The sequence below is a fragment of the Perognathus longimembris genome, chromosome 7, assembly GCF_023159225.1.
Source record: "Perognathus longimembris pacificus isolate PPM17 chromosome 7, ASM2315922v1, whole genome shotgun sequence".
NCBI classification, from domain to species: Eukaryota; Metazoa; Chordata; class Mammalia; order Rodentia; family Heteromyidae; genus Perognathus; species Perognathus longimembris.
In genome coordinates, this window is record NC_063167.1 from 73950413 (window position 1) to 73964112 (window position 13700).

Below are 13700 nucleotides of genomic sequence, written 5' to 3' on the forward strand. Positions count from 1 at the left end.
CACCTCTGTGGGTTATATATAGATCTGTATCTCTGGTACACATCTGTGTTCTGAACTCTTAAGTCTCATTCAGCTGCCTACTGCCTACTTTAAATATTTAAGCAGACCTCTCTATATTGCATTTGTTTACATCCTTATCTGTTCTTTTAACAATTGTAGTATTTTCTAACTAGTCTTTTAGGCTTTCTTATTTCTAATCCTACTCTATGATCCTATTACATTAGGAGTTTTCAGAGGCTTCTTTATCCTCCACAGGATAGAGTTCAAAATTCCTTGTCATGACATGCAAAGCATTTAAAGAAATTGTTTTATAGGTGCTGTACAGCAAGGTTAATGTTAACATATATCAGGTGGTGTGTACATTTCATTCCTTTTGCTTAGTATCAGCTATTCCTTCCTCTCATTCCTTCCCTCCCATCACCACCCTTAAGTTGCTTAGTTCACTTTCATCAATGTCCAGTGCATTTGATAGACTCCTCTGCTGTACTTTTTCACCTGCTTTCCATTGATTCTGTGCCCTCTCTCACCACTTATGAGGTAAAAAATAGAGTCATCTAAAAATGATAAGACAAATTAAGAAGAGATCCGCTATTTTTTAATGACTTAGGCTCATTATTTTTGTTCTCATCTCTTGTTTCTCCTTTGTAGTTAATGCCCCAGCCACATTGAGTTAATTAATTTCCAGAAAATTCTGTATTCTCTTTCAGATCCTTCCCTTGCATGCTACTTTATGTCTTTCATATTTCTGTTTGTAGTAAACCTTGATCATTGTTTACTAGTTCCAGCATAACGTTTACTCCTTGTGAATCTAATTTTGACATCTTTTCACCTCTTCCTATGAAATTTATAATCATAAAAACTCGTAATTTACTACAAAATCAGCATTTTTCTTCATATTACATTTTTTGGTAGCTAGTCTTGGGCCTAAGAGTCTGAGTCTATAACATTAGGAAAAACTGTGTAATTTTACTTTCAATCTGAACCAGCTATACATTTCTTAAAAACCTGTGTATGCCAATTTATGAGTTATAGTAGAAGAACTCAACATAAATCTATGTTCTCTGACACTTTTTTTTTTTTTTTTTGGTCAATGTGGAGCTTGAACTCTGGGCCTGAGTGCTGTCCCTCTGCTTTTCAGCTCAAGGCTAGTACTCTACCACTTTAAGCCATAATGCCAGTTCTAGTTTTCTGGTGGTTAGCTAGAGATAAGAGGCCCATGGACTTTTCCTGCCTGGGCTGGCTTTGAACCGCGATCCTCAGATCTCAGCCTCCTGAGTAGCTAGGGTTACAGGCGTGAGCCACCACAGAGCCTGGGCACTGTCCCTGACCTATTTTGCAGGTATGAGCCACCGACACCTGGCTTCTCTGATACTTTTTAGAGAAGCATCATCAATTATCATGAAAACTAGCAGTAGAACTTGATTTGTGGAAATAAGAATATGTGGCTCTCACTTGGGCATGGTGGCTCATCTCTAATGCCAACTACTTTGAAGTAGAGATAGGAGGATTGTTGTTCAAAGCCAGCCTGGGCAAAGTTAGATTAAGACACTTTATAAAGAAAAAACTAATCTGGGTACAGAGGCTCACACTGTAACCCTAGCAACTCAGGAGGTAAATCAAGAGGACTACAGTTTGAGACTAGCCTGAATAAAAACCAAATCCTGGTTGATGACAGGTGGCATGCCCCCTATGTGGAACATGCATCCCAAGTCTGTGTGACTTATAAGTAGGATTACAGTTCAGGCTAGGTAGGCAAAAAGTGGGACCCTATTTGAAAAAACAAATTACTCCCACTAAAGCTGGGGTATGTAGTTTATACAGTAGAGCACCTGACTAGCAAGCACAAGGTCTTGAGTTCAAACCCCAGTACTACCAAAAATCCCCCAAACGGACTAGGATATGACTCAGGTGGTAGAGCCTGAGCTCTACAAGAAGTATGAGGTCTTGAGTTAAGTCTCTTATTACTGCAAAGCAAAGCAACAAAAAGGACATACAGATCATTTGTTTAGTAATTGTGTTTTTCTTATAGGCGTTACAGCAGATGACCACATGATGAAAGTAGAGACTGTTCACTGCAGTGCCTGCAGCGTGTATATCCCTGCGTTACATAGTTCAGTTCAGCAGCACCTCAAATCTCCCGATCATATCAAGGGGAAGCAGGTAAATGTTCATAAAATTCTAGAATTACATTAATCTGTTATCCTTTATCTATTTCATACCTACTTACATATAGCCCTCTTAATCACATGTATTTACTCATATGCAGTCATACAAATAGTGTTAAGATCATTGGTCCTTGAGCAGACCTTTCTGAGTTTGAATTCTTGTTTAGTATATAGCACATGCAAAGCAAGTAAATTAATTTTTTTGTTTCCTTATTTGTAAGATAAAGATGGACAGTAATTCTTGTGTGTTTAGATACGTTAGATTAACATGTAAGGCCACTTAAAATAGAGCCTAGTAACAGTAAACATTTAGGAAAACATAGCTATTGTTGAACTGCTTTTGTTATTACTGTTTTAAGATTTTACTATTTAAGATTGTTATATAAAACAGTTTTAGGAGTATGTGTTTTAGAACAAAAATGAAGTAACTTGATTTGCTTACATTTGATTAATTTTCCTTTTGGTTGGGAAAAAAATTAAAACTAAGATTACCAGTAACTATTGTTACATCTTGGTGTAGGAGCTCCTTGCAAAGTATACTAACTAGCATATTTCTGCTCATATTGGCTAATTTTATTTAGTCAGGTTTACTTCAAATAACACAGTTTTTTATATTGTGGAAAATTATTTCATCTAAAAAGAAGATTTAATGATTCATATATTAAAGCTTTGAGAATACCTGACTCTTAAGTTCATATTTTATATCGAAGTGAATCTCATTTAATTTCAACTTCTTGAACACTTGGAGCTTGTATTATCTTGACATCCTTGTGGCAATAGAAATTTCCTTTCCTCCTTTGTATAATATTAGTCTTTCAATAACTATAACCTAAAAAACCACTATTTTTGCAGTATGAAATATTTTTTTTGATAGCGTGAAATTTAATGTATGGTTTTGGGGAGGTATATGTATAGATTAGAAAGGAAGGGAACAACTGTGTAGTAGACAGAGTTACAGTGTTTGATGGCTGTGTTTTACTGAATGTTTTATGATTGTTCAATGTTTTAAACTGTAGGTGATGTAAATTGCTGTTGCAATAGACCTGTGGCTAATTTACCACAAATGTTGCTTAAACATAAGGATTTGAACCTTAAATTTTGTCTTAATAAAACATTTTAATTGAATGGCTTTCCTAGTACCTTCAGTGCGTTTTGTTTTTTTGTAGGCCTATAAGGAACAAATAAAAAGAGAAAGTGTCTTAACTGCAACAAGCATTTTAAACAATCCAATATTGAAGTCACGATATGAACGTTTTGTTAAGGTAAGATTTTAGGACAATTTTAAAGAAAGGAAATACTGTAGTACTTTAATAATTACATGGGACATATTTTTTGTGATATTTATTTAAATATAATGTAACATGCTGGAAAATTTTAGTTAAAGTCTTGCATACATGGAGCATATCTTTTTCCTTGAGAAAAAAGATTGAGGTTGAGATGAGGAGAAGCAGAAAATGATTGAGGTTGAGATGAGGAGAAGCAGAAAATGATTTTAACTTTCAGGGACTACCCAGCTCTGAATTATTGGAGAAATAGACAGTTGGATAGAAGAGCAGCAGAAATGTTACTTCTTTCCTTTTTCCTTTCCCTTTCTCTTTCCAACTTTCTGTGGTGAGGCTTGAACCCCAGGACTGGGCACTGTTCCTAAGCTCTTTTGCTCAAGGATAGCGCTCTACCACTTCAAACCATAGTACCACTTCTGGTTTTCTGGTGGTTAATTGGAGCTAAGTGTCTCATAGGCTTTCCTGCCTGGATTGGCTTCGAACTGTGATCATCAGATCTCAGCCTCCTGAGTAGTTAGGATTACAGGTGTGAGCCACTGGTGCCCCGGCCTTTTTTTTTAATTTATTTTTTTAAGAGGTTGACTTGGAGACTATGTTTCAGATACATAGTTTCAAGGATTTGTACTGTTTCATTCCTAAATTAGATAGATTAATCTTCACATGTCTATATTATTGGTGCAGCTAATAGGCCTCTCCCTGGTTCACTATAAGGCATAGTACAGAACAAAATTTCCTTTCTATTGCTAGGAAACCCAGAAGGGATTGAATTGTTGTTTTGTTTTTCACCAGTCTTGGGGCTTGAACTCAGGGCCTGAGCACTGTCCCTGGATGCTTTCTTTGCTCAAGGCTAGCACTCTACCAGCCACTTCCGGCTTCTTCTATGTATGTGGTGCTGAGGAATCAACCCAGGGCTTCATGTATATAGGCGAGCACTTTACCACTAGCCCATATTCCCAGCCCAGAAGGGATTGAGTTGTATGCCCAGTTTTATTCTTCCAAGCTTACTGGTTGGATAAGCCTTCTTTTCGTGAATAAAAGTTAAAGTAGATCAGATACATTTCTCTTGAAAAGTAGCTCCCTTATAAATCAGAAGGTGGCCAGGAGAAAGGAAGTTTCCTTTAATGTTAAGTAAACACATGTGAACTATTGAGTATATTTGGCCCACTTGCTACTCAGGATTTTTGCTTTATATTATTGACTCATTTTTAATTTTTTAATTTTTGACAATATTGGAGTTGGAACTCAGGGACTCATTCTTAATAGGTCCACTGCTCTACCACTTGAACTATGTTCCCAACCCTTTTTGTGTTTGTCAGGTAGATCTTGTGCTTTTTGCCTGGGCCAACCTCGGATTATTATCTTCCTGATTTCTGTCTCCTGAGTAGTTAGGATTATAGGAATTAGCCACTACACTTGGCCCTTCCTTTACATAAAAACTTGTTTACATAACTTACTGTGAACACTACCTGTATAAACAAGAGCTCACTAGTTTTGAAAAATATTTTAATATAAATTTTAAAGATTAGTTTTAGAGGCTATAATATATAATTTAAAATAATTTTTCACTGAAAGGCACTGTTACATTGAAGATTGATTTTTTTTTTTTTTCTGCCAGTCCTGGGCCTTGGACTCAGGGCCTGAGCACTGTCCCTGGCTTCCTTTTGCTCTAGGCTAGCACTCTGCCACCTGAGCCACAGCGCCCCTTCTGGCCGTTTTCCACATATGTGGTGCTGGGGAATCGAACCGAGAGCTTCATGTGTAGTAGGCAAGCGCTCTTGCCACTAGGCCATATTCCCGGCCCTGAAGATTGATATTTTACATTAGTTAATTAACTCTTAGTAAAGAAGTTTAGTTTAAACCTAGACTTGTGGCTCGTGTCACTTGTTCCAGATATTCAGAAAGCTAAGGACAACTTGAGCCCACAAAATACCAGCCAGGGCAGTTTCGTGGGACCTTGCCTCAAAAAAGAACTTTATTTTGGCTTTTGTGGTGATTAACAACTACTCTATGAAGAAGGCTGATATGGTACATACATACCTGCAAGTTAATCAAATTAATCCCCTCAAGTGACTTACTTCTAAGCTAAATAAGCTCAGTCTTTTGACTTGGTCCTTAGGACCTGTGTTCTAATTCGTTAATCACATTTGTTACTGTTGCCCAAGTTTTTGACAGTACTTTTAAAAAAGAGAATAGAGAATGCTGGGAACATAGCCTAGTGGTAGAGCACTTGCCTTGCATACACGAAGCCCTGGGTTCGATTCCTCAGCACCACATATGTAGAAAAAGCCAGAAGTGGCACTGTGGCTCAAGTGGTAGAGTGCTAGCCTTGAGCAGAAAGAAGCTAGAGACAGTGCTCAAGCCCTGAGTTCAAGCCCCAGGACTGGCAAAAAAAAAGTGAATTGTGGCTGGACCCTGAGTGGTAGAGCTACCAAGTGTAAGGCATAGTGGTAGAGCACCTGCCTGGTAAACAGCAAAGGCCCTGGTGATTAGACTCCAGTACAACAGAAGAAAAAGAATGTAGCTTTGAATTGAAGCCCTGCTATTGAGCTAGGTACAGTGACCATGCTTATAACCCTAGCTACTTAGGAGGCTCAGATTGATAGGTAACATCACAATTCAGGACCAGCATAGAGAAAGTTCATGGGGCGGACCACATGTCAGTCAGTACAAAGTTGAGTGCGATGATGCAGTTTGTCTCCTCAGCTGTGTGGGAAGCATAAATAGGATTGATATTTTGACCAGCTGGGCAAAAGTGAAACCCTATTTGCAAAATATCTAAAGCCAAAATGTAGTAGAGCATCTGCCTAGAAAGCATCTGCTTGAAGCCGGAGTTCAAACCCCAGTATTGCCAAACAACCTACCTTTTCCTACTTTTTTTTTTTTTTGCGTCAGTCCTGGGGCTTGAACTTAGGGCCTGGGCGCTGTCCCTGAACTTCTTTTGCTCAAGGCTAGCACTCTACCACTTGAGCCACAGCACCACTTGTGGCTTTTTCTGTTTATGTGGTAGTGAGGAATTGAACCCAGGGCTTCATGCATGCTAGAATCTTGACTTTATTATAACTTTATTCTCAGAAGCAATACACAAATGTAAATATTTTACTTTGAATTCTTTAATCTCTATCTTTTAAAACGATTTTTCTCTTAATTTTTGTGCTAGTAACTGGTGTTTGAACTTAAGACCTTCTCCTCTCCTCGGATTTTTCACTCAAGGCTTGAAGTTTTTACTTGAGCCACAGTTCTACTTTAAGATTTTGCTGGATAATTGGAGATAAGAGTCTCAGACATGGGCTAGGAATATGGCCTAGTGGTAGAGTGCTTGCTTGGTATACATGAAGCCCTGTGTTTGATTCCTCAGCACCACATATATAGATAAAGCCAGAAGTGGTGCTGTGGCTCAAGTGGTAGAATTTAGCCTTGAGCAAAAGGAAGCCAGGGACAGTGCTTAGGCCCTGAGTTCAAGCCCAAGGACTAGCAAAAAAAAAAAAGTCTCAAGACTTTACTGACTGGGCTGGCTTTGAACCACTGTCTTCAGATCTCATCCTCCAAGGACCTTAGAATTATAGGCGTGAGCCACTTGTGCTTGTCATTTTCTCTCTTTTTTTTTATTTTAGTTTGAGAAAATTCTAATTGTTGCATGCACTCACTTTTCCCCCTCTCCTTATTCTAATTTACCTGCTCTGTTAATTTTTTTTTTTTTTTTGCCACATCTCTCTTTTCTTAGCTGTTAGAGTAGTCCTCTTTGGTCTTGGTCCTCCTCTCTCCTCCTTTCCCCTTTATTTTTTGTGATGGTCCAGGGGTCAAGGCCTGGATGTTGTCTCTGAACTTTTGCGCTCAAGGCTAGCACTCTACCACTTAAGCCACAGCTCTACTTTGAGCTTTTTGGTTGCTTATTAGAGATAAGAGTCCTCATGACCTTTTCTATTAGGGTGACTTCTAGCCATGATCCTTACATCTCAGCCTCCCAACTAGCCACAATTACAGACATAAGCCACTAGTGTCCAGCTGCTTTCCATCTCTTCTCTTTGCTGGGGATTGAACGTTGAACCTCTTAAGCACAAACTACCACTGAACGATCTCACCCCAGTATTTCTTCTGTTACTACTTGACTTAGTCTTGATCATTCTTATCTAGTTCAGTCTTACCCTTTTTTTTTTTTTTTGCCTGTCCTGGGGCTTGGACTCAGGGCCTGAGCATTGTTCCTGGCTTCTTTTTGCTCAAGGCTAGCACTTTACCACAGTGCCACTTCTGGCCTTTTCTGTGCGGTGCTGAGGAATTGAACCCAGGGCTTCATGCATGATGGGCAAGCACTCTACTGCTAAGCCACATTCCCAGCCCCTAGTCTTAATTCTTTACTGCTGTTTAATTCTTCTCTACCTCTTAATTTCTTATTACATTAATATAGTCTCTTGATATAGTGTGGTATATATGAGATTTGGCCCACATACATAATTATTAAAATTAAATTGAGTCATAATGTTTACTGAATTAGAGACTTGTCTGTTTTATAGCAGAAAACATTGTATTTAATATTAAAACAGGAGACTTGCATTTCATTTGTTTTAAATCATACAGAGTAGTACACTGAATAGTTATGGAATGCAATAGCATGCATATCTTTTATCTCTTATTTGTATTAACACATATTTGCCTTTGTTTTTTTTATAAAAAAATATGGAACGCTTCACGAATTTGCGTGTCATCCTTGCGCAGGGGCCATGCTAATCTTCTCTGTATCGTTCCAATTTTAGTATATGTGCTGCTGAAGCGAGCACTGCCTTTGTTTTTTTAAATAAACTTTTTAGAAATTTAGCTAGAATAACAAGGCTTTTACATGTTCCAGTTTATAGAATATAAAGTAATGGCTTCAATAAATCATATACCCATATTAGTATACAGTATAGGTACTCAAATATTAAATGGATTTTTCATAAGCTAAAAATAACAAGCCAGGGGTGGTGGCTCACATCTAATCCTAGTCAGGCAGATGAGATCTGGAGCCAGCCTGGGCAAGAAAAGTCTGTGAGACTCTTATCTCCAATAAACTACTTAGAAAATGCCATAGTATAGTAGCATTGTAGCTCAAGTGGTAGAGCGCTAGCTTTGAGCACAGAGTAGCTCAGAGACAGTGCCTAGGCCCTGAATTCAAGTCCCAGAACTGACGAAAGAAAGAAAAAAAAAAAGATAAAACACCTTAATGACTTAGCAGGTAAAATTTCCCCTAATGTCAAGACAAATGTGTATAAAAAAAAGACAAATGTGTAAAAGTCATTTCTCATGTTTTAGGGTGAAAATCCTTTTGAAATTCAAGATCATTCTCAGGATCAGCAAATAGAAGGTGATGAAGAGGATGAAGAAAAGATTGATGAGCATATTGAAGAAGAGGAAGATGAGGAGGAAGCTGGAGAGGCAGAAGGTGTGGAAGAAGCAGAGGAAGCAGGAGAAGCCGAAGGAGCAGAAGGAGAGGGGGAGGCAGAAGGAGGGGAAGAGGGCGGGCCTGAGGGGGAAGAGGGTGGGCCTGAGGGGGAAGAGGGTGTAGCTGGGGAAGTGGAAGGAGCAGGGGAACCAGAAGTGGACGAAGGTGCAGCAAAGGAGCCTGTTGATTTCCCTGTTGATCAACCAGAAGAAAATTAAATATAAGGAATTAGATTTAAACAGAGCTTTAAATTTCTGTCCTAATGTGGAAAGGGTAAGAATTTAAATAGCGTAACGTACTCATGTTGCATGCATTCCACATATTAAAATTTGTTTTATATTCTTTCTAAATGTTTGGCACTTGTCTAATAAAATGAAGCTTAGATTATTTAGTTTAGTTTTTATAGCTACCAAACTTAGATCCCGGAAATTGTTTGTATAATTTTTATGCTTAATTTTTATTACCTTATAGGTGTTAAGGATAATGGATATGTATTGTTAGTATATCTGTCCTAATCATTTGAAATTAAATGCTGCTCTTGGGAGTTTTTAAGTGTATATTACATTTAAAAAGGAATCCTTACCCTATGAGAGATAAATCGGGCAAGTATTTTGTGCTCTGTGTATTTTTTTTACTGCCATGGATGGTGCGTAGTACTTTGCATTAAGATAGCTTATAGGCATTTTGTGTACCCAGTTCCCTTTGTAGCAATAAATGTTTATTTTTTTTTTAACTTCTGGGATTAGCAATTTAAATGAAACAGTTAATCAATTAAATGAATATATAAAATCAATATTTGCCTTAATGTATGAGTTCAGCTCACAAGTACTTCAAGCTGATTGAGAAGACTTGAATTAATTTTTTCCCCTGAATCATATTTTTAAAAAGTGTGACTAAAATATATTTTAAACACATACCAAAGGCCAGTCTGAACTGACCTTGTTTATACTTGTTTCAGTTTGTTCCTTTTCTTTGTGCTTGTGTCAAATCTTGAAATCTTCCTGAAAATACATTTGAATACAAATAAGTTTCCCAACTGTGTTAATTCATTTGTCCAGTATTTTGCCTGAAAAACCAAGAAGAAAATGAATTTTCTTTCAAATATCCCTTAAAATTTGGGGGGGGGGGAGGTAGTTTACTTGTTTATTTACTTGTATTCAATGAGAACCTGAGACTGGCACTGATATGTTGTAAGTGATGAATCTTCAAATGACCATTGGTCTATGTCAGTGACAAGAAGTGCTTGAGATCATCTTGTCTTTCATGAATAAGAATCCAGATGACATTTATCTTCTCAACATTTGAGGCATTAAATAGGTAAACGTGTGGCTGAAGTTAAGTAATAAAACAGTAAGTTGACTGTATAAATATATGGGCATTTGTAGAATTACACAGACACTTCTTTTTATATAAAACAAAGCTTTTAAAATTAGATTCCCTGCTACCTAAGCAGGGGAATGAGAGTTAAAGACTCAAAGTGGCACTTTCTCTGTAGCAACTTCTTTGGTCCGTAGATAGTGGTTCTGGGTGGGTAAAGTGGGTGCTGTTTACTATTGTAAATCATGTCTAGACAGGGACAGTTAGGTGACTTTAGGACTTGTCTTCTCAAGCCATGCCTTCCTCCCATTCCCTGTGACTTAAGAGTTTTTGTGGGGGGACATCTTAAAGGATTTCCTATTCTTGTAACTTAACATGTAACAGGTATGGTTATCTAGTTTTGGGTTAAAAAATAGTTTTTATTTAAGCAGTTGTACAAAAGGATTTCAATTCAACATGTCAGTTTATGAGTACAACATATCTTAATGTTACTCCTCTTACCATTCTCCAAGTTTTTTGGAATTTTTTAGTTTTCACTTTCTTGTTTTAATTCTGTCTGGCCTTTTTAGTATTAATTTTATTTAATTGCCCTGTTTCTTTGTCCAATGAATTTTCCCCTTAAAGACTTTGGTCCTTTGTAATCTGTGGATGGTTGACAGTCTGTCTTCAGTAGCTGCTTCTTTTTTTTTTAATCAATTAATTAATTAATTATTTTTTGCCAGTCCTGGGCCTTGAACTCAGGGCCTGAGCACTGTCCCTGGCTTCTTTTTGCTCAAGGCTAGCACTCTGCCACTTGAGCCACAGCGCTACTTCTGGCCGTTTTCTGTATCCACTAGGCCATATCCCCAGCCCCTTCAGTAGCTGCTACTGAGCTGAAAGTGAGCTGCTGACACTACCTAGGAAGGAAACCAAAAATCTGTTTCCTTTTCTTAAGAAATATAGGAAATTCAGTTGGCCAGATGATATACTATGGTCAAGACAAGAAAACATCAAGTTACTATTTTACTTAAAAAAGAGATTAGTGAAATCCATCCTTTAAAAATACTTTTTGGGGCTGGGAATCTGGCCTAGTGGCAAGAGTGCTTGCCTCATATACATGAAGCCCTGGGTTCGATTCCCCAGCACCACATATGTTGGCAAGAGTGCTTGCCTCATATACATGAAGCCCTGGGCTCGATTCCCCAGCACCACATATGTAGAAAATGGCCAGAAGTGGCGCTGTGGCTCAAGTGACAGTGCTAGCCTTGAGCAAAAAGAAGCCAAGGACAGTGCTCAGGCCCTGAGTCCAAGGCCCAGGACTAACCCCCTCCCCCCCAAAAAAATATATATATGTATGTATATGTATATTTCTCTCCCTCCCCTCTTCCTCTCCCTCTCTCTTCTCTCTCCCTTCTCCCTTCCTTCTTTCTCCTCCTCCCTCTCCCTTCTTTTTTTCTGGTCCTAGGGCTTGAACTCTAGGCCTGGATGCAATCCCTGACCTCTTTTGCTCAAGGCTCTATCACTGGGAACCACCACATCACCACTTCTGGTTTTCTGGTGGTTTCTTGGAGATAAGAGTCTCATGGACTTTCTTTTGCCTGGGTTGTCTTTGAACCATGATCCTCATCTCTCAGCTTCTCGAATAGCTAGGTTTACAGGCGTAAGCCACCAGCTGAGTGTTTCTTATGTAAGGACAAAACGAATAGAATATTTTCTTGTGTATGCTGGTACTGGAGCCTGACCTTGTGATCTGGGTACTATCAGCTGGCACCCTACAACCACAGTTCCACTTCTTGCTTTTTTAGTGTGTAATTGGAACTAAGCCACAATTGGCGTTGAACTGTGATCTCAGATCTCAGCCTCCCAAGTAGCTTGGATTACAGGTGAGAGCCACCTGTTTATAATATTTATATTAAATCTACTAGGAGACAGGGTAAGGTGGTGCTGGTGGTATTAGATGGTCTCCCTGATGATATGGCTGTGAAACAGCACAGCATGTGGACGGGGACTACATTGCTTAGTAGTTAAGTTTAAAGTATGTGTGCATTAGAATATAAGTTTGTGAAGTATTCCCTAATGATATCAATGAATTTCATTGGAATTTGTAGTGATACTCCCTTTGCCATCTCTAATTGTATTAGTTTGGTTCTTAAACACCCCTCCCCCCTGTGTTTTTTTTTTTTTTTAAGTTTTTTTTTTGCCAGTCCTGGGCCTTGGACTCAGGGCCTGAGCACTGTCCCTGGCTTCTTCCCGCTCAAGGCTAGCACTCTGCCACTTGAGCCACAGCGCCGCTTCTGGCCGTTTTCTGTATATGTGGTGCTGGGGAATCGAACCTAGGGCCTCATGTATCCGAGGCAGGCACTCTTGCCACTAGGCTATATCCCCAGCCCCCCCCCCCCCCCCCTGTGTTTTTTGTGGTTAGTTTGGGTAAGGATTTGTTAGGCTTGTCTTAGCTTTTCAAAGAATCAACTCTTTGTTTAAATAATTATTTGTATGTTTAGTCTTATAATTTTGGCCATCTTTATTACTTGTATAGGTGGTTACTGTCAGATATTAATCATTGAAAAACTACCACTAAATCCTAATGATTGCTTTGTGATAGAGTGTAACCCAAGGGTTGCAAAATAAACAATGTATCCATTAGAAAACCTACTGCTGTAACTTCAGGAGTTAAAAATAAAAGTAAGGAAATGCACATTGTAATTTTGATAGGTGAAAAATATTTCCTAGGAGGTAACTTTCATTTTATTTTGTTTTTTTTTCCAGGCTAGGAATAGAAAAAAAAACTTAAAAAACAAAAAACAAACAGTGGCTAATGGTGGTGACCAGAAAAAACACCAGTAAACATTCACCCTTAGGATCAATATAACTATGCCTTTTGGCTAAGGAATATCATTTAGCCCTAAAAACGTTAGCGGGAAGTGCAGTCATTACTTCAGTGGAAAAGGTTTTGGATACAACATCCAAGAGAATCAATTGAAAAGTTAATAGAAATAATACTAATGGTTACTGTAATAATAGTAATGGTTCCAAATGAAAATCTATAGCTCTCTGTAGTTCAATATTGGCTAGTTGAATATATAAAAATCCTATTTGCAACAAGAATGTGCACTAGTATACAGTGTGAGAATAAACTGGGGAAAATGCAAGATTCATATGAGGGAAAACTACATTTTAATGAATATAATACCTGAATAAACATTTTGTATTTCTGTCTTAAAAAATACTGTCTGCATGTCTTATCTTCAGATAATAAATGACAACTTCAGTTGGAGTTTGGATTGACTGTGACTTAGGGAATTTTAAAGTGTCTTACCTAAAGTTGAGGTGGATGATGTGTGGAAGACTGATGAGCACTTGAGCTCCTTGTCTTGCTTTGCTGTCTTCAAAGCCTTCTCTGCAAGCATCCTGTAGAAGGAGAAAAAGACCAGTACACCTTCATTTTAAGAATGGTTCCCAGAAATTGGTTGACCAGTTTCTCTACAGTTTCTCTGTTGCTCAAAACAGCCAGCCATATGAATGCACATCTGGCTCCAGGCAGGC

At 38.3% G+C, this 13700-nt stretch overlaps 1 protein-coding gene and 1 non-coding gene across 3 annotated transcripts in view; one reads left to right on the forward strand and one right to left on the reverse strand.

Annotated features, from left to right (window-relative positions):
* The window catches only part of LOC125355530 (DBIRD complex subunit ZNF326-like), a 26258-nt gene extending 16361 nt beyond the window's left edge, over positions 1-9897 (forward strand). For both annotated transcript variants that reach the window (XM_048351943.1, XM_048351942.1), the window contains exons 6-8: positions 2030-2160; positions 3332-3427; positions 8732-9897. In XM_048351943.1, the coding sequence (XP_048207900.1) occupies positions 2030-2160; positions 3332-3427; positions 8732-9079 (575 nt within the window). In that variant the 3' untranslated portion in view covers positions 9080-9897. The remainder of the gene's footprint in view (positions 1-2029; positions 2161-3331; positions 3428-8731) is intronic.
* On the reverse strand, positions 8114-8220 carry LOC125355858. Its single transcript, XR_007211779.1, has one exon. It is a non-coding gene; the product is annotated as a U6 spliceosomal RNA (small nuclear RNA).
* Positions 9898-13700: the final 3803 nt, after the last annotated feature.